This window comes from Pseudorasbora parva, chromosome 19, assembly GCF_024679245.1.
Source record: "Pseudorasbora parva isolate DD20220531a chromosome 19, ASM2467924v1, whole genome shotgun sequence".
Classification (NCBI taxonomy): Eukaryota; Metazoa; Chordata; class Actinopteri; order Cypriniformes; family Gobionidae; genus Pseudorasbora; species Pseudorasbora parva.
The window spans coordinates 40,158,054-40,179,729 of NC_090190.1; the positions used below are offsets into that span (position 1 = coordinate 40,158,054).

Below are 21,676 nucleotides of genomic sequence, written 5' to 3' on the forward strand. Positions count from 1 at the left end.
ACTTGGCAAATAAAAAAATTATGATATTATATGTTAGAAGAATATGTAAGAGCGCCCACAGACAAAGACAAGCCCTGTCCTACATTTGTTCTTGTTTGAGAAGTGTTTCTCTTGGATATACATCACAATAGGGAGGAAAAGGTGTCTCAACTTCCGTTTAATATACTTCCATGTTGCAAAATAATATACTTGAAAAGTGTTTGACAGGACAAAAAAAAATCAGGCTTGGAATGAGGTTTTTATTAAAATGACTAAATTTTTTAATAACTAAATTCATTTTGGGGTGAAGAAATGCATATCAATAAGATGAAATGATCTATTGGTGTAACCCCTCCTGTTTGAACCACCCGCTCCAAGCGGGACCCAAACTCGGGTCCGCCGGCATGAGAGTGTGACGCTCTCACAAGGAGGCTAAAGGCTGCGACCTCTAGTGCCAGTCACTAGAGCATTTTTTTTAGGTCAGAGGAATGAGGTTTTACGTGCAGTGACTGGCCTCTGTTACATTTGCAGTGCACTATAATTAGTTTCCCTATGAAAGTTGGTGCACTTTTAATCATTGTCCTTCTCATAGTGTCTCCCATACAGCACAGCTGTAACGAGTCCAGCACTCATTCCTGTCCGGCTCATGTAAAAGCGCTTTCCGCTCTCCCAACCAGAATGATCCGGAATATCCACAATCATCCCGCTACCCAGAATTCCAGGGAACACATGTGGAGTCATAAAGGTCCCCGTCAGCCTGAAGTCCACCTGCGTGTGAGCGTGTTCGGTTTCCTGTCCGCAGCTGCTGTGATGTTCCCCTGTGCACTTCACCAGAGCGCAGATCTCCAGGTAATACGTCCCATGAACCACATGGAGTCCGTTGAAGACGCCTAGAGCGTAAAACTCCTGCATGTCGGACCTCCGGAACAGCAGGTGGCAGCAAACGGAGCCACTACAAATGCTAATGTTCCCTTCACTTCCTCGCAAAGGGAGCAAAGTGAAATTATCGTACATCATGATGGAGGTAAATGTTGTAGATGCAGCTCCTGGTGCACATTCAGAGTCCTTTTGGCAGTATTTCACACCATCAACAGGGTCAAAGCTATGTGTAGGCCAATCATGCGTTATTTCTGGTTCTTCTGACCTCGCTTTCTCTTTTGGATACCCAGAAAATGGCACCAGTTTATGTCTTGCTTCATGTGCTCCGTCACCAATAAATGACGGATCTAAAACTGGCACTCTATGCACCAGCAATTTCCCAGAATCCCCCTTCATATCATGATGAATGAGCGAATCCCATGGCGTGAAGATGCCGCTGCCGGTTATGCCATGTGGAGCAGCTCGGATGTTGGCAGCCAGAAGTGTGACGCCCATCGCATGAGAGAACGAGCGCTGAAACTGTACGGCGGCCAGCAGGGGGAGCTGGTTCATCCACGCGGTGGGGTACACGATCTGCCGGACGCCCATGTCCTTTACGAGAGTCACCGCCGGGTCACGGAACAGAATGTCGAAGCACGTAAACACCCCGAATAAGCCCGCGAACGGTGTGGTGAACGTCACATACTCGCATTTCGGCGGAGCGTCAAACGCCGCCTCGAAGTACAAGTTCTGTTTGTGATATCGAGCCACGATGACGCCCTGGTCACTGAACACCACGTTTGTGTTGAACTGGTACTGGCCGTCCTCAGGACAGCGAGGGTCGGCGGTTCGGCTGCATCTCTGACGGGACGCCATGTTGGCCACCACAAAGAGACGGTTCTTCTGAGCCATACAGCTGAGGCTTTGGAGAACCTGAGAATGATTGTGAAAAGTTATCCTAAAACTGGCAATCATCATGTCAAATGATTTCTTAAAAAAGGTTGTATTTCAGTTTTGTACCTCAGTGTCTGGAAATCTTTGTGGATCAGCACATGGACTCCACGTGACCTCCCGAGGGTCAGGAACGGTCTCCAGATAACCAGCGATAGACGCTCTGGTAAAGTTGAACCCATGGATAGCATCTTCTGGAAACACTATGATCTGGGCACCCTGTTTAATACATAAAATATAAATGGTAAAGGAACTGTATGTAAGAAATGTATTTCAATGAATCATAAAATGGCCCTGATACGTCACTAGACATTAAGAAAACATGTTCATTTCAAATACTTCTATCACTGACTACAGTCCGGCCAGGATATTGTCATTTAGTACACCGCTCTACAGTCATCTGAAAGTGATTGCAGTACCAGTTTTGGCCACAATCTCACATACACTTCCTTTAAAGGTGACCTAGAATGAAAAATTGAATTAACCTTGCCATAGTTAAATAAAAAGAGTTCAGTACATGGACATCACATACATTGAGTCTCAAACCCCATTGCCTCCTCCTTCATATGTAAATCTTGTTTGTGAAAAACACCATGGAAAAACAGGCTGTTTTCAACATAATGCCACATGTGACGCAATCTCTGGGATCCCTAATATGCACGCCCCTAATATTTGCATGTCAGCCAATGTTCGTTGTCAGGCAGAACTGTGCAGTGCGCAGCCGTCACGAGTTCAGCAGATAAACAAGCGTCACACGATGATAGCGAAAACGGCAGATCATGGAAATAAATGTCTTGTTCCAGGCTGTGCAGGGGACATGGGGACTTTTCATACCCTTTCCACAGATAAAAAATGTCAACAGTCATGGTTGGTGTTTATTTACAATCGGATACTACAACAATTTAATTCAAAGTTGTTCATTTGCTCTGCCTATTTCACCACGGAGAGTTTTTCTAACCTGGACAATATCAAGCAGGATTCGCTCAGCGTCTGATACTGAAGAAAGGGCCAATTTCAACCGTATTCCTGCAAGCAGTATGTAGTGGTTTTACCCACTTCTTGACTGTCAAACGCAGTTTTTTAATAAGACAACATTACGATAATATCCCCTGTGTTGTCTAGATCTAACGCAAGATGCTAGTATTGGAAACTCCAAGTAGCACATAACAGTTTGTGAAATGACAGGTTTATATTATTTCCTGCCAGTGTTGTCATAAAATACAACAGTAGATACGTATGTCGATCCCTTTTGACGGATTGAAATCTAAATGAGCCTATATTTCATCATTAACACATAGCTCAGAAACTATGTGTACTATACTAATTAGTTGCCTACAGATCAATCACTCGATCCGTGTAACTAACACCACCTTCATCTAAGTTGAAACGACAGTCATTTGACAAGGCTTAGTCAATTTGTTAAATAAATATACATTTTTGAGAACTGAAGTATGATTATTTTGCAGCGGGTGAGTAGTAAACATGACACTGACTATTTTGACTGGCTTCTACATTACTTTGTTTGGCTAAATAAATCGACTTTTAAATCAGTGCTCTACTGTCAAACTGTAACGTTACTGTACAAACAACATATTTACGCGCTACCCAGTTCAGTTCGTGATTGAAAGTTGAGAAGCTGTCATTGTAAAATAATTGCCATGACGGATGGTATAGATGTGTTAGCTGTCATTGAGCAGCAGTGCAGTGAAACAGCCAATCAGAGCAGAACACTGCATTAATATTCACAACCCTTCCAAATAAGGCAAAAACAGAGCGTTACATCCTAGGGACAATTCATAGGGTTGTAAATGGACAATTTTTGATCTTAAATAAGCCACATAGCCTCTATTTAGATATCAGAGAACAATTTAAAATATCGTTTCAAATCATTCTAGGGCACATGTGAATCCATACAATAAGAGCTCCACACGTGTAGAATACCTGGTCATAAATGCATTCATGTCTTGGATATTTTTCTTACACAATCCCAAGTCCAATCACTACAACTGCTTGAATGCAGTTTTTTGAAGCACATTTCACCTTCAAATGACAAGTTCCGAGCGCTCTCACTTTTTCACTATATATAGTATGAGATGTGGAGCAAAGTGCATCTGTGAGGCAGTGGCAGACACTGTACAGAGAGCAGAGAATTTCGGCCAATCAGAAGAGCTCGTTTGAGCCGTTAATGTGTGATGCACAGATGCACAAATCTAGCCTGACAAGCCAGACCCACATCAAGATGTTTGGTCTGGAAACACCATTGACAGCTCAATCTGAGGGGCGGATAAATGGTTGTCTTTCAAACTCCCTCTGCACGCGATAAGATAGCGCTACAACCAACCAGAGCAACGAAGGTGAAGCAGAGCTCGCTGACAGATTAAACATTCACCGTATCCGGTCAGCAAAACCCTGAACACATCTTCCCTTTTAAAGGGAAGGCTTCAGTGCCGTTCTTTGTTCTTTTCTCAGAGAAAAGCTTAACTCCAAGTCTTCCAGAGTCGCGGTCAAAGCTGATTCGAAAGACCGCCGTTCGCCAGTTTCTGTGTTTACTAGAAGCACACAAACGCAACTCGGCCGTCGTCATTATGGCCCCGCCCACCGACTCTATACACGATGTGATTGGTCCGGCAAGAGTTAGTCAAATACAGCTCAGAAGGATATTGAGAGTTCCTAGACGAAACTCGCGGGCAGATTAAATTTGCTGCCGCTAGGGTGCATCTAGATTTCTAGGCTAGCACAAATCCCTTTTGCTTCACATTACAAGCAGTTGTAGAGATTGGATTTGTGATTGTGTTAGAAACATATCCAAAATAAGTAATGCATTTGTAACAGATATTCTACAAGTGTGTAACTCATTGATTCACATATTCATTTGTGGAAGTGCAAAATTTGTCTGTGAATTCATTTTTGATATGGGTGTGAATGCGTTTTGCTCCATATTCACTGCAGCAGCTGTACCAAACACGTGAGCGTATGAGTTTCTTCATTTGTGATTCGTAGATTAGGATTTGTGCACCTGCAGTGAAGAATATGTGAAGGTTTAACTGTTGTGTTGTGTTTGTAGGAGAGAGAAAAAATCTACACGTTTAACGTTACAACTCCTAATAGATTTTTCTCTGTGACAAATTTTTTGATACATGTGATGTGCTCAACAGCTACAAATGCAACTCTCACATGTGTTCAGTTGTTTCGCACCAAAAATACCTTCATAATTAGGCCTATGATGCAGAAGAAGAAAGTTAAAGGCTGCATCCAAAAAACCTAGGCAGCTGAATTGTTGCTTTTTGTGGTTTCTGCACAAAGGGACCTCACAAAACTGATTTCAGACAGACTTTATGAGCCAGCATTAGTAAATGCATGCACACATTTAGTCTAGAACTACAATAACCCTCATGCTCACACACTTTCACTCAGTATGAAAGCTTGAGAGCTGTAAGTAAATAAACGGGAAAATAAAGTAACGTGCGTATCGTTACTTATTTGAAAAAGTAACTTTGTTACAGTAATGCCTCACTGTCCAATCTCATTCATAGTAGACCTCTAACTTTGCTCCTGAAATGATATTGCTGATAACTTGTGGGGTTCGATGCTTTTAATCTTAAAAAGGAGATCTCCGCATTCATGTGTAAAGTGTTTGCTTTAATATTATGCATATTGTACATGTTACGAGTATTGTATTTCTTTAGTTTGTTTATGCGTGATTTGATCGGCGTTTCAAGCCCATGTACCTGCTGTGCTGCCAGCACTGTCTGCTCTTCAAACACACACAGGTTCTGCTTCATGTGCTCCAGGGCGGATCTCCGGTCCAGCGGGACTCGGGGGTTCGAGTTCAGCCGCACGCGGTGCTCGTACACCGCCGCCACATAGGACGGATGACCCGTGGCGAGGATGAGGTGCAGTCCGCTCAAACAGAGCACAAACCCGGCAAACCAGAGCGCCATGAGGAGGGTGAACACGGACTCATGTGAGTCAGTCTGTTGTTGAGTCCAAAAGTTCAGGTTAATCATCACCGATCATGAATTCAAGAGGAGCAACGTTAGGTAGGAGAGGCGCGTGATCAAGTTAACATAAATATGAACATTAAAATAGAGGAACTACATTTTCTAAATTTGCTCGCTGCTTATGTATATATCTTCAGATCATTTAAATTAGTTTTTCCTCTAAGTATATTTACATGCACTTGTCATTAAAAAAATATATTTTTAATAAACAAAAACACGTTGTAAATGGACTTCCGGGTGACATTACGTCACCCACGATTCTATTGGTTGGCATGAGTTCCATCTGCTATGTAGACTTTCATATAAATACATACCACTATTGTTTTTGGTATTGTGGAAAAATACTCTTTATGTAACTGTAAATGTTGTTTAATGTATGTGCGGCAGCCAGATATTGTTACGTTGCGGTTTTTATTCAATTCCCTTTTTTATTCAGTTTAAAATTTTGTGTAAAATGTCTTACTTTTGGCATTTGGCATATTAGGCTACTTCTGGTTCATTCATTTGAGATGGATAACAAAGTTGAGCAAATTACATGGTGGGATATAAACCGATCAGGCATAACATCATGACCACTGACAGGCAGCAAGTGAACATTTTGTCCTCAAAGTTGATGTGTTAGAAGCAGGAAAAATGGGCAAGCGTAAGGATTTGAGCGAGTTTGACAAGGGCCAAATTGTGACGGCTAGACGACTGGGTCAGAGCATCTCCAAAACTGCAGCTCTTGTGGGCTGTTCCCGGTCTGCAGTGGTCAGTATCTATCAAAAGTGCTCCAAGGAAGGAACAGTGGAGAACCGGCCACAGGGTCATGGGCGGCCAAGGCTCATTGATGCACGTGGGGAGCGAAGGCTGGCCCGTGGGGTCCGATCAAACAGACGAGCTACTGGAGCTCAAACTGCTCCAGAAGTTAATGCTGGTTCTGATAGAAAGCTGTCAGAATACACAGAGCATCTCAGTTTGTTGTGAATGGGGTTTGTCAGCACTGTCATTTTGGTGTGTGTGTTTTGAGGAAGTCAAGACCTGGGGCCTGTACCATGATGGTAGATTAACAAACTCAGGGTTACAGGATTAGTAATTTTTTCCTGAGTTCAGGTGACATCAGCAGTGAACAGCCAATCACACGCTGTGGATCACCGAGATTCACTTCTCATGAGAGAAGCAGCAAGATTCATTTCGCTCTTCTGATATTACATGATTGAAATATATTAAGAATTTAAACAAATTTACACAGCAAGAAGAAAATAGCTATTTATGAAAGAGGACAACTAAAAGAACAAATATTATACGTCAATGCAAGTAAAAGTTATGAAGATATAGTTGATATAGAGAGAGAATTGAACGTTAAAGCTCAGTCAGCTTTTTAATAGATTTTTTTAATAGCTTTGTTTATTGATTTTAAAGCTTATTTGTATGACTATATTAATATTAATTTTAACAAAGTGCCTATTAATGAATAATTTACTAAAATGATAAATGTGTAGTTGATTATGGGTATAATTATTACATAAATTATATCAAAATCATTCAAAATTACTATTATTTTAAATAAGAATTGTTAAAAGCCAGACGTTTTAGTCTTTAAAAACTATTTGCTATGTAGTGACCTTTAATTTGGAGTAGAAACAGGGGGAGTGACTTTACTGCATCAGAGGGGTGTACCTTTACTCATAGATATCCATAATAAAAGCTAGATATCTTACGGCGGAGTCACCATCGGCGGCCATCTTGTCACAGGCAAGTTTTCTGTCGGGTTCTGTGGAACCTGATGTAAGATGAGTGATATGTACGAACATAAATAATCTTATCTCGCTGAAATCTTGACGGATTTACACAGCGGCGTAGCACCAAATTTTGGGCCCTGGGTACAAATCATCTTGCTGGGCCCCTGTACCAAATATCATTGTGATACCAATGGGTGGGGTATTATCATAAAAAAAACTTAAAACTTAAACAAAATAAGTCATACTCTGATTAATGTATATGTATTATGTATGTATAGAAAACTGACTTCTAAGCCCCCCCCCCCCCTAAATTGCGTTTTTGAAGTTAAAATAAACTTAGTTTGCATGTTCTTTTGTTTATTTAAAAAAAAAATACAAATTATTTTATTATAATAGTGATATTCTTATTATTAAGTATATATATATATATTATATATATATAAGCTATAGCTAGCTCTGAAAAAAAATCAGAGCTGTATATGTGTGTGTGTGTGTATATATATACATACAGGGAGTGCAGAATTATTAGGCAAGTTGTATTTTTGAGGATTAATTTTATTATTGAACAACAACCATGTTCTCAATGAACACAAAAAAACTCATTAATATCAAAGCTGAATATTTTTGGAAGTTTTAGCTATTTTAGGGGGATATCTGTGTGTGCAGGTGACTATTACTGTGCATAATTATTAGGCAACTTAAAAAACAAATTTATACCCATTTCAATTATTTATTTTTACCAGTGAAACCAATATAACATCTCAACATTCACAAATATACATTTCTGACATTCAAAAACCAAACAAAAACAAATCAGTGACCAATATAGCCACCTTTCTTTGCAAGGACACTCAAAAGCCTGCCATCCATGGATTCTGTCAGTGTTTGGATCTGTTCCCCATCAACATTGCGTGCAGCAGCAACCACAGCCTCCCAGACACTGTTCAGAGAGGTGTACTGTTTTCCCTCCTTGTAAATCGCACATTTGATGATGGACCACAGGTTCTCAATGGGGTTCAGATCAGGTGAACAAGGAGGCCATATCATTAGATTTTCTTCTTTTATACCCTTTCTTGCCAGCCACGCTGTGGAGTACTTGGACGCGTGTGATGGAGCATTGTCCTGCATGAAAATCATGTTTTTCTTGAAGGATGCAGACTTCTTCCTGTACCACTGCTTGAAGAAGGTGTCTTCCAGAAACTGGCAGTAGGACTGGGAGTTGAGCTTGACTCCATCCTCAACCCGAAAAGGCCCCACAAGCTCATCTTTGATGATACCAGCCCAAACCAGTACTCCACCTCCACCTTGCTGGCGTCTGAGTCGGACTGGAGCTCTCTGCCCTTTACCAATCCAGCCACGGGCCCATCCATCTGGCCCATCAAGACTCACTCTCATTTCATCAGTCCATAAAACCTTAGAAAAATCAGTCTTGAGATATTTCTTGGCCCAGTCTTGACGTTTCAGCTTGTGTGTCTTGTTCAGTGGTGGTCGACTTTCTGCCTTTCTTACCTTGGCCATGTCTCTGAGTATTGCACACCTTGTGCTTTTGGGCACTCCAGTGATGTTGCAGCTCTGAAATATGGCCAAACTGGTGGCAAGTGGCATCTTGGCAGCTGCACGCTTGACTTTTCTCAGTTCACGGGCAGTTATTTTGCACCTTGGTTTTTCCACACGCTTCTTGCGATCCTGTTGTTTATTTTGAATGAAACGCTTGATTGTTCGATGATCACGCTTCAGAAGCTTGGCTATTTTAAGACTGCTGCATCCCTCTGCAATATATCTCACTATTTTTGACTTTTCTGAGCCTGTCAAGTTCGTCGTTTGACCCATTTTGCCAAAGCAAAGGAAGTTGCCTAATAATTATGCACACCTGATATAGGGTGTTGATGTCATTAGACCACACCCCTTCTCATTACAGAGATGCACATCACCTAATATGCTTAATTGGTAGTAGGCTTTCCAGCCTATACAGCTTGGAGTAAGACAACATGGATAGCGAGGATGATGTGGTCAAAATTCTAATTTGCTAATATTATATATATATATATATATATATATATATATATATATATATATATATATATATATATATATATATATATATATATATATATATCATATTTTTGCAGTTTTAGTAGCCTATATATAAATACCTTGTGTGTGTGTGTGTGTATTCATTGCACCTATCTGTTCTGTTCAATGTTACTTTCATATTGAAGTCCATGGTTATAATTATTCATAAGTATGTAGTTTCATAACTACATATCTGACATTTATAACAAACAAAACAGTTAGAAAATCGGTTGAAATTTAAGCAAGTTATGGTTATTTAAAAGTACATGCACCATTTAAAACACTGTTACGAGTGAGCGAGCTGCCTGTGACAAGATGGCCGCAAGTTATGGCGACCTCCATTGGCCAACAGCGCGCACGAGACATCTAGCCTTTATTATGGATATCTATAGGCTTGTTTGAGATGCGCCTTGCCTCGCCTGAAATAAAGGCGAGACTAGGCGGCTCCAGTGAGGGGAGGAGTGAAAAAAGAGCAGGCAAGCCGGACAGTTCTTTCTTCTCGTAGTGGATCAGACACCTGCGAGATCAGTTGCGGATATCGCGGGATTCACACTCGTGCGTTCTCTTGCTGATAAACTGGATGTAATTTAAGTTCTGTTGCTTTTATATGGAAATAAAGATTATGAACAAGACACCCAAAGTTTTTGTTATTTATTTCCATTCGAAAGACCTGTTTATCAAGCATTTTTACTTTAATTGCATACATGTTTTTATATATTTTTATTAATATGACAACAATCACATAACCAACAGAGAGATCGCACTCTCCGAGAGTTTAAGAATATTCACACATAATTTATTCACATAAAAACATGATATCAGAGTTTTAAAATCAAATATTTAAAAAAAAGAACTATACATCACAGTTGTTTAAACCAATAAGCATTAAGCTGTGTCGTCAGCAAGTCGTTTCCCATCATGCTTTTGCTCCGCGCAGTCGGTGGAGAGCAACTGCGCTCGACTGCAGAATCCGACACGTCCGCCTTGCCATCGCGAGAGATTTTTGACATACGTCGGCATGACAACAGAGCAAGGCAGACCGCCCTCGGACACATTTCTAACCGGCATGCATCTCGCGCTGATCACCGGTGATCGATTCTGCGCAGATTTTGCTCATCTCAAACAAGCCTTATGACTTTACTCACAGCTGATTGGTCCAATTTCAGTTTGAGATCTCGTATCCAGAACATAGCCTGCCCTGGAGCAGGTTAGCCATGGAGCGTAAGTAACTATGGAGATGAACACAGCTAGCCAAACCACTTTAATGGTACCTAAAACCCAGAATTGACACAAACTAATCTTAAACATATCTGGCTAACCAGCTAAACCGGCTTCATGGTATAGGCCCCTGATACTTGAAGACCCAGACCAGGACTTGACCCTAGAGCAGTGGTTCCCAAACCTGTCCATGAGGACCACCAGCCCTGCACATTTTGTATGTCTCCCTCATCTGACACACCCTCTTCAGGTCTTGCCATCTCTGATGAGTTGGATCAGGTGTGTCTGATAAGGGGACCGTGCAAAATGTGCCGTGCTGGGGGTCCTCATGGAGAGGTTTGAGAACCGCTGCCCCCAGAGGATGACATTCAGACCCAAATGAACTAAACTAAAGACAATGCTGCAAGTATTGTTCAGAGACCGTGCAGATCTTGAGGAAATGGGTGAGATCTCACACCATGAACCCAATATACACTTTGGTTTTGACACGTACACACTACTGTCATTGATGGGTAATTACGTATTCAGATTCCAAAAACTAGTCATGTGACACTCGCTGAAAACTGAAACATTTGATCACTGGATTTACAAAAATCAAAGAAAGTTTTATAAAGTGTTTTCTCAACATTGCATATTTAATCATCTCCTGAAAAACATAAATGATTATTTGAATTATCTCTCAGTGAGTCATGTCACCATATATTGCTGTCTCTGGAAGGCTTTTGTCTTTCAATCCCATTACAAATTCATGTCACTTCATATTTAATGCAATGATTTTTGCCCTTTTTTTGTTTGTCCGCTGAACATTTTTGACCTAATATATTTATTTTAAGTAAGCCCTGAGATTCAATAATAATAATAAATAAATGATAATAAAAGTTGGTTCTCTGATGTTGGTTAATGTTCACATGACATGCAGGTGCATCGTTTTTTTTTTTTTTTTTTGGTTGTTCTTATGTTAAAGTTATTTATTTACATTTTTATAATTTAATTACTTCATATTTTTTTATTAAACTCACGAGCCCCAGTCTGGGGAAGCGAAATTTTATTCACTTCAGGTTTTTGATAACAAAGAATGTAATATTCTTTCTCTGTGTATTTTTTATATTAATATGGTGCAAGATTATCCTGTACTAATTATTCAAGATTATACCCAGCAAATTGGGTTGTTTTTTTAACCCAGCATAGTTGTTTTACTATAATACAAACTTATTGTTTTTACTTCATGCATGAATTAATGTCTATGGTTTTACTTAAATCATCAACTTTAAAAAAATACTCGACACAACCACAGGCTTGCATGATAACTCTTTTAAAGCATTAAACATTAAATTAGAAGTAATTAAGTATGAAGTATTACTTATACTATACAAAGTAAAGAAAGTATACTTCTAGTACAATTATATTAGTATACTTATTACATAAAGTATATTTAAAAATATAGCCTAATTGAACTTTACTTAAGTGTACTTAATAAAATCAATTTTATTTTTGTAAGGGTATCCTTTTAAGAGGAAGAGTAAAAAATATAATAATAAATGTTCAAAATTACAAGATAGTAAATGTATTGACTTCCATCCATCAGTAATAGCAGATCTCCGCCTCCTGTGAGGGTGTGACGAGTAACATTCAAATAAAAGCTCAAACTCGGCTCTGGCATCACTTCAACATCCTTCTAGAGAAGTGGACAGACACGGAGAACAGTCATCTGTGGCAAACGGTAAATATGATTTATATAAAGCAGTATGTGTCTTGGTTATAAAATATTATTGTATAGAATATGATTTGAAAACATTTTAAAAAGAGGTGGAATGTTATCATTTTACTTCGTTTTTTGTCTCATCTAAACAGGGACCTGAATATGGCTTCCAAAACTCAAGTACTACTGATAGTGTCTGTAATTATTGCGAGCTGTGATCTTACCAATGCCGTCAACGGCGGCCAGAACACACCAGCAGCAGCAAATCAACCAGCAGCAGCAAATCAACCAGCAGCAGCAACTACAGCAGGAGCCAAAAGCGCCGCAGCGTCGTTGTCATCTGTGGGGATGGTGGGTCTGCCTGGACTTCTGCTCTACACACTCACCTCCACTGGGCTCCTCAAACTCTTCCAGCTCATCTGATCGTCACGGCTGAAGCTACGGGATGCTCCTGGGATCTGCACACGCTTCTGAGCACTTAATGTCAGATTGTGCCAGATTATTGATTGTTTTGAAGATATTCTCTGCTCTGATAAATATCTGCATGCTTTAAAAAAAATTTGGGAAAAAAAAAGTATGATTGTAAATGAAGACTGCATAATATAAATAAAGGGGAAAAAACACTTGTTGACTTTGGTGATATTTCTAAACAACCTTCGACCTGCAAAACGCTTAAGGACGGGTGTTTATATACAGGTGAATTATTTAAGAGCGTACGTGTCGTACAGGGGTCGGCATTTGAGTAATTTTATTAAGATGAAATAAGGTTATTAATATTATATCAACATTTTAGATCCTTTTGAAATTTCACAATTCTAAATACCAATTTCGATATCACAGAAAAAAAGCCTAATTAATATAAGTATATATTTCCAAAAGCTTTTGGGAGACAATTAAACAATCAGGACTAAAAGAAGAACAAAGAAACTAAAAACAAATAAAGGCAGCAGAACCAACCCTATACACACACCATGGCAACAGACTCAACAATGGCTAGTCATTTTTTATTTACTTGCTACAGACAGATATAATATTTTGTGTGTGTGTGTGTGTGTGTGTGTGTGTGTGTGTGTGTGTGTGTGTGTGTGTGTGTGTGTGTGTGTGTGTGTGTGTGTGTGTGTGTGTGTGTGTGTGTGCGCAGCCTGGTAATCCCTACGTTATGGGGACAAAATGTGCATGCGTGTGTGTGTGTGTGTGTGTGTGTTACACCAAATCAGCTTATCTGGGTAAAACACAGCTTTTTAAATATCTGAACTTACACTCTTCAAGTATTAAATTATGATGTTATGATAATCAATCACTATTTAATGATAGGACTTTGGTCATTAGAACTACAATTTGATAACCATGTATGGATGTATATTTTTCATTTTAGTTGGTGGTGGTGCTTCAGATATTTTTGGTCATTTCTGTAAAACATATATATAACATTAATAGATAATAGTAACTTTTATTAAAAGATAATAATTCTACTACTAATAACAATAAACACACTGATTGGGCATAACATTATGACCTTCCTAATATTGTGTTGGTCGCCGGTTTGCTGCCCTGCTCAGCTCTGACCCGTCGAGGCGTCTCCACCAGACCTCTGAAGGTGTGCTGTGGTATCTGGCACCAAGATGTTAGCATGTTAGCACCGAATGCACGGACCCAAACAGATTATACCACGGCACGGGCTGTTGAATGCTTGATTCTGATTAGTTGATGAATGGTGTGCATTTATTTTTCAGTAAACGCATAGTTACTCTCTAGCTCTGTCGACCGCATTATGGGCCTTTCACACCGAACGCGGAAACGGCGCCGCTGCGCTAAGAAATCCATTCATTTCAATGGCTTGCGCCACGCACGGACGGTTTGTTGCTGCGCCGACAAAAGCGCACGCGCAGCGGAGCGCACCCTTGACGAGCTTGCGCGCATGCCGCGGTCAAAGTTCAAAATATTTTAACTTTTGCCGCTGCGCTCTGTAACGATTACCCGCGCGGCCAATAGAAACGGTACATCGAAAGAAACGAGCACGGAAATCAAAATGGATGAACATCTTGTACTGTGCGTGTCAGTACAATAATATTATTATAATATAATACACACATATAGGCCTACACACACAAACAATGTGCAAACAAGGCATATACATAATAATCATAATGATATATTGATATATGTCTTATTTATATGCCTTGTTTTCACACTCTGTGTGTGTGTGTGTGTATATATACCTCTTCTTCCTTGCTGCTCTCTCTCTTCTTCTTACTAGAAGGGTTATTGCTATCGCTTAATCGCTCGCTTTTTAGCACGGGACAGATACATATTTGCTGCTGATTGAATGAATAGAAATAGACATATAGAACTCCCGCAAAAAGTTTTGAAAACTCCGCCTACTTTGCGCTGGCCAGTGAAGCGCATCTGAAGGGCTGCGCTGAACCCCGCGGCAAGCGCAGCGCATTCCGCGTTCGGTGTGAAAGGCCCATTACAGTTCCTTCTCACTTCACGCTATCTGTGGAAATCATGCTCTCTTTCTCAAACTCTCTCAACCACACACACGTACGCGCGCACACACACACACACACACACACACACACACACACATAGGCGCCGATACTGTGGGTGCTCCGGGGCTCGAGCACCCACGGAAAATATCGAGCACCCACGGAAAATATCGAGCACCCACGTGTGCCAGACTGCCAGTCAGGGACGGATTGGCAATCGGTGCGTTCTGGAAAAGTCCAGAACGGCCGTCCAACCGAGGGCCATCGGCCAAAAAAACCCAAAAAGTATAATAACTGTCGCGATAGTCAATGATAATAAAATAATGAGCTCGATAATTTTTCCGGCCGCGATAATTTCCATTTGCATGCTTGTTTGTTTTCGATGTTTCTCTCGCTGACGGAGCGTGCGCCTCGTCCGTTTGGGGAGATGTTTAAACTCGACGCGCAGACTGGGTGTGTGCCGTGATGAGACGTCAGGCTCGGCCAGATTCGTCTGGATCTCGTGCTTCTTCGGTTGCGGAGCCGCAGGCAAAGTTAAAAGATTTGACGGGCACACCGCCAAGCGAAACGGGGTCTCGCGCACTCCGCGTTTTTGCAGCGTGCACCCTCGCGCTCGTGCGGACGCGTATAACAGGACGCGAGTATAACAAGGCAAACCTACACTGATGTTGGCTGTTTGATAAATGCAAGTTAATTCTTCAGTTCAATGTTTGTGTGCTAAAAAGGGCAATAAGTTCCTGTAGATATACGAATTCTCCTTTTTTGACAAATAAAGGCATGTCATCAATGTCTTCTCTCTAGCTGTATCAAAATCTCACCTAGCTTTCCTCAGAGATGGTCAAGTTTTGTGCATGATTACATGATATATTTGTCTGTATTTGTGAGAATTGGCGCTGTCCTGATTTGAAAGAGATGCTACTTTACGGCGTTATTATCAATTAAATAGGTGTGTGTGTTCGTGTCGGCCGCTGTCCATTTCCTAAGGTTCTGAAATGCAAAAAATGTTTGACCAATTTTTTTAGGTCTTTTTTTAAAGGCCGCGTGCGCCAATGAGCACCCACGGAGGAAAACATAAATCGGCGCCTATGCACACACACACACACACACACACACACACACACACACACACATATATACTGTTAGGGGTTAACAGCTTATGACCCAAGACCAGTAGTGAAAAATTAAGACCAAGAGTCAGGAGTAAATTAAAAAAAAAAAAAAAAAAAAAAAAGATATATATATATATATCTCAACCCTCAAAATGTGTTAAAAGGGGTGATACTGAAATCCACTGCCGCTTCAATATACCTGTGTGTGTGTGTATATATATCACAGTACTTCTCACAGTAAAAAACGTTGGGTTATTTTTTTAACCCAACCGTTGGGTTACACATATTGGGTCAATATGTTGGGTTATTTTGCAAAACGTTGGGTTATTTTAACATCGTTGGGTTATTTTTAGTAATAACCCGGCCGTTGGGTTAAATATGGTTTCCCCAGTGACGGTTCAAATTTTAACGGCAAACCGTCCAGTTACTGCCAAGCCAACAGAAGACGCTGCTGCAGCCTGATTATGAAATGAAAGGTAAGACATGTCATTTTTTTATGAATACAACTCTTATAACATTATGTATTGTGTACTGAAACGTTGAATATAGTCGAAAACTGAATTTTATTTTAAAAAATCCCGTTAATGCTCTCTGGAAAAATAAACCATAGCTATCCCAGTTAGCTCGCTAGCAGTAATAAAGTAAAAACATTATTCTAGTGTACCTATTTAGAAACTTAATACGGCGATAAAGAAAGTAAGTAACTTATGCCTGGTCTGAAATCACTATCTAAAGCCGCGCGGAGCATTATCAGCTCGGCCCGTGCAGCGCGAGCTCAGACCCGCTCAGACCCGGTCACACGACACCACAGCAGCGCTGTGAGATTCAGGGAGAAGCGTTTGAATTCGCCGAATATCCAACAGTAACTTACTACTCTAAATATCTGTTGTGAGATGAATGAGTGCAGATATTCACAACAGCATTGACGCAGAAAACTGAAATATTGTGCTAACAATTGTAACGTTAATGAATGTTGTCATATGAATATATATTATGCATGTTACTATTAAACGTATTACAGGAGTAGCTAAATCATACAACTAAAGTACGTTTTCTTATGAAGCTATGACAGTTTTTGCCTATATTTTAAATATGTTGTACTAAATGTGTTATATACCTGTGTTGTAGACCAATGGATTCATTTGTGAAGCAAAGACTAGAACAGTTGAACCTCTGCCATTTAATTAAAGGTGAGTACGATATTGAAACAAGTTGTACACAATTATTTTTTAAAGACTTATATACTTTTCTGGTTATTTTCCCCTGCTTCATTCTAATGCAGAGGGAGGATTGGATCTCAGTGGTTCTCGACTCTAGTCCTGGAGTATCACCAATAGTACACAAGTTCGACGTCTTCCTTATCTGATCACATTTCCGGGTTTGGAGTCTCTACTAGCAAGCTGGTAAGTTGAATAACATTAGATAGGCCAATGTGCAGTGCAGGGTCTACTACAGAACCAGGTTATTTGGGAAACAACCAGTTTATTATTATTTTTTTCAGCTGTCTTCTCTCATTTTCATACAGTATGTTTTAATTTCAATAAGTTGTTTTGGTTGTGTCTAAGTGCATATGAAATCAGGTCCACACATTTGGTATAGGTGAAAACTGTTTTTTTCTCTTTTTCTGTTAACTTGTCTTTCAAAGATGACCATGGAGAAATTGCCTTTAAAACCTTTCCTGCCATCCTGCCATCATCGTCATACCTCACAAATGGACAACATGGTGTGTCCAACATATGCTGAAATGAAGAGAAGCTTAATTACATTCACCCATCAGCCTGTAAGTAAAAGCAACACTATCAAATTAGCTTTGATAAAGTGCATCCATTTATTATTTCCTTTAGTGATTTTGCTTGTTAATAGATTATCCAATAGTTCACCCAAAAAATATCCCATAATGTACTCACCCTCAAGTCATCCTAGGTGTATATGAAATTCTTCTTTCAGGCGAACACAATCAGTTATTAATAAATGTCCTGACTAATCCAAGCATTATAATGGTCAAAATTTGAAGCCTAAAAAAGTGCATCCATCCATTATGAAAGTAATCCATACGGCTCCAGGAGGTTAATAAGGGCCTTCTGAGGTGAATCGATGGGTTTTTGTAGAAAAAATATCCATATTTAAAACTTTATAGACTAAAATAACAAATTTTCGACAGACAGCCTTCCTTATTCAACTTACAAAGAAAGTGTAACGCCTCTCGCAATTCAAAACGCTTACGCTACGTTCAACTTAATCGTCTCGGCATTTACGTTTTTTTACACTACGTCCGACGTTATTCTCACAGCAGTTACGCTTTTTTCAGAAGTTGAATACTTAAGGCGGTCCACTGGAAGCTAGATATTTTACTTTATAACGTGGTAAATATGGATATTTTTCTTACACAATCCCATCAATTCACTTCAATGGGTTCTTATTAATCTCCGGAGCCGTGTGAAGCACTTTTATAATGGATGGATGCATTTTTGGGCTTCAAATTATGGGCTTCCATTATAAAGCTTTGAAGAGCCAGGATATTTATTAATATAACTCAGATTGTTTTTGTCTGAAAGAAGAATGTCATACACACCTAGGTTGGCTTGAGGGTGAGTAAATCACGAAGTCATTTTCTTTTTTGGGTAAACTATCTCATGAATTACCCTCGTGTTGTTGTAAGACTTTCGTTGTTCTTTAAAACACAAATGTTGAAGAAATCTGCGAGGTTTTTGTCCCTCCATTGACTACCTACGCAACTACCACTTTAAGACCCAGGACAGACAGCTTTAAAGTAATCCATGGGATTCAAGTGGTCTAACCTCAGTTTTATGAAGCGACACGAGTGCTTTTTGCAACAACAACACAAAAAAAAACACAACGACATTTGCTCTCTCTTCAACACAACACGCATGCGTCAAGAGGCTCTCGTGAACATGTGTTGAGATTAATGTTTTGTAAATAAAGTGGTAAATTATGGTTAAGGGATAGAATATACGCTTGTCACTTCATAAAACTGAGGTTGAATTACTGGAGTCACATAGATTACATTAATATCTTTACTGCCTTTCTAGGCCTTTCTGTGTTCAGAAGATGAACCGAAGTCTTACAGGTTTGAAACGGCATGAGGATTAGTATGTTGATTGGTGAAAAATGAACAGCAGATGTAATGACTAATTAGTGACAATTTGTTTAATTCAGTACAACACTGCTTCATTGTAACTTTTACGTAATTTAACACTGCTGATGTTGTCACAGTGCAAGCAAACTGAACTTTTTTTAATTCTTTTAAGGTTGGAACTAACATGGAGCATTAGCTGAACAGTGAGACAAGCCAGGATCCACATGACGATGCTTGGGGACAAAGAGACCTCGCTGATTTTTTTCATTTTCATTGTGGAGGCAGTTGAACAGAAGACCTTATTTCAAGCACTGGCTGTATGTTTCAGATTTTTTATTTATTTATGACATGAACTATCCAAAGACCTCTGCCCCATTTGGGAGATTTTGTAGCATGCAAACTTGAATATATATTTTGCTGCCTCATTAAAAACTTTGATTATCATAATTTGTATTTGTTTTGCTACTTAAGATATGTTAACAACACATAAAGGCATACAGTGTACAATGTAGATTTTTTAATAAAGTTGTTTATTTCTGGAAGAATTTAATATTATGAATTTGTGTATTCTGTCCATATTTGTATAGGTTTTTAATTTAATATTTGTTGTGTTCATTTTTAATTTTTGTTTTGTATGCACACCTTTTATGTATGTTTACCTTATGTACATTTTTGTGTATTATGTGTGCTGTGTATTTTGAATTTAATATTTACACATTTATGTATATTTACAATAAATATTTACTCCCCAATATTTAGTTTGACATTTAAAATATATATTTTAAAGCACATGTATTGTTGTATACAAATAAAAAAATCTGTATTTGAAAACAATGGGTATTTTATTTATTCAAATAATGGCTTGAATAAAAATAAAAATTTAACTCAACTGTTGGGTTACTTTTAACCCAACTGTTTTGTAACCCAATGCATTGGGTTAAAATAACCCAATGTTGGGAAGGTGCTATACCAACCCACAGTTGGGTTACGTGTTGGGTTATTTTTAACCCAACGTTTTTAAGTGAGTAGAAGCGGCAGTGGATTTCAGAATCCTCCTTTCAACAAACACACACAAGCAGTTTTTTTTTTTTTTTTTTTGCAGAAAAGAAAAAGATTGTATCTAGATCAGTTGCTAAAATCCTCTGGGAACTGTAGGAAGCATTCAGTCCTGCTGTCTGATATGCAGTGTATCATGTCACTATAATCAATGATGATTTACCACTTTCAATTGCTAATTAGAGGCATGTGGCATGAGCTTATTAGAGTATTTTCAGAGAGCATCTGGTTGGCCAAATCTGTAGTGCCAAGTACACGCTGTGGCCTTTAAAGTCGAGCCCTTGGAAAGATTCAGCCTTTGAATTGGGACACAGCTTATGTGCTTCAGGCAGCTCCACATCCCACAATACAACACCGTTGTGTGATGTCACGCTAATTTTACTCCCAACTCACACAACTCCAATAAAATATATATTGATTTTATATTGTTAAATGATTTTTACATTTGACCACATATACTATAGCTACCCCGACCCTCATTTGGTCAATATGAAAACAACTGATTTTCCTTAGTTAAAAAAAAATGGTTCCCTTTGTCAGTGGAAGATTTTGTGACATTTTCTACATTATATATACAGAAATAGTGTAGTATAGTATAGTATAGAATATTAAGTATTTTCTTTAGTGGCAACATATGTGGCATTATTGCAATAAGACCTCAAACAACAACAAAAATGCAAAGCTTTGACAAAAATAGCCTACTGATTTAATGTATTTTATAAAAAAAAAATATTAAAAAAAATTATATATATATATTTACAGTGCCTTGCGAAAGTATTCGGCCCCCTTGAACTTTGCGACCTTTTGCCACATTTCAGGCTTCAAACATAATCATATGAAACTGTAATTTTTTGTGAAGAATCAACAACAGGCGGGACACAATCATGAAGTTGAATGAAATTTATTGGATATTTCAAACTTTTTTAACAAATCAAAAACTGAAAAATTGGGCGTGCAAAATTATTCGGCCCCCTAAAGTTAATACTTTGTAACGTCACCTTTTGCTGCGACTACAGCTGTAAGTCACTTGGGGTCTGTCTCTATCAGTTTTGCACATCGAGAGACTGAACTGTACAAACGAGCTCTTCTGATTGGCCGAGAGTCTCTGCTCTCTGCACAGGGCCTGCCGCTGCCTCTCAGATGCACAACTCACTTTTGCTCCACATTTCTCGGTGTATATGGTGCAAAAGTGAGAGCGGGCAGAACTTGTCATTTGAAGGCGTAAAAATCATAGAAATCCATAAAAAGGGCTAGATATCTTACGGCGGAGTCACCATCATCATCACCGGCGGCCATCTTGTCACAGGCAAGCTTTCTGTTGGGCTCTGTGGAACCTGATGTAAGATGAGTGATCTGTACGAACATAAATACTTTTATCTCGCTGAAATCTTTACGGATTTACAAATGGTTTGGTTTCTTACAAAC

At 39.3% G+C, this 21,676-nt stretch overlaps 1 protein-coding gene and 2 long non-coding RNA genes across 5 annotated transcripts; 2 read left to right on the forward strand and 1 right to left on the reverse strand.

Moving 5' to 3' along the window:
- Positions 1-225: 225 nt before the first annotated feature.
- btd (biotinidase) lies at positions 226-5,795 on the reverse strand. The gene is made up of 3 exons (XM_067425694.1): positions 5,517-5,795; positions 1,858-2,007; positions 226-1,770 (listed from the first exon to the last, which is right to left on the reverse strand). The coding sequence occupies exons 1-3, from the start codon at positions 5,793-5,795 to the stop codon at positions 550-552; spliced, it is 1,650 nt and encodes a 549-aa protein (XP_067281795.1). The 3' UTR covers positions 226-549.
- LOC137047812 (uncharacterized) lies at positions 5,623-13,123 on the forward strand. 3 transcript variants are annotated; one of them, XR_010899251.1, is made up of 3 exons: positions 5,623-5,752; positions 12,387-12,521; positions 12,653-13,123. It is a non-coding gene; the product is annotated as an uncharacterized lncRNA (long non-coding RNA). The 3 variants fall into 3 exon arrangements; XR_010899250.1 differs by having other exon boundaries at positions 5,752-5,828; XR_010899252.1 differs by lacking the exon at positions 5,623-5,752 and adding an exon at positions 11,226-11,244.
- A 3,923-nt stretch (positions 13,124-17,046) lies between these two features.
- LOC137048133 (uncharacterized) lies at positions 17,047-19,974 on the forward strand. Its single transcript, XR_010899318.1, has 4 exons — positions 17,047-17,288; positions 17,381-17,501; positions 17,744-17,878; positions 19,368-19,974. It is a non-coding gene; the product is annotated as an uncharacterized lncRNA (long non-coding RNA).
- The last annotated feature ends 1,702 nt before the right edge of the window (positions 19,975-21,676 follow it).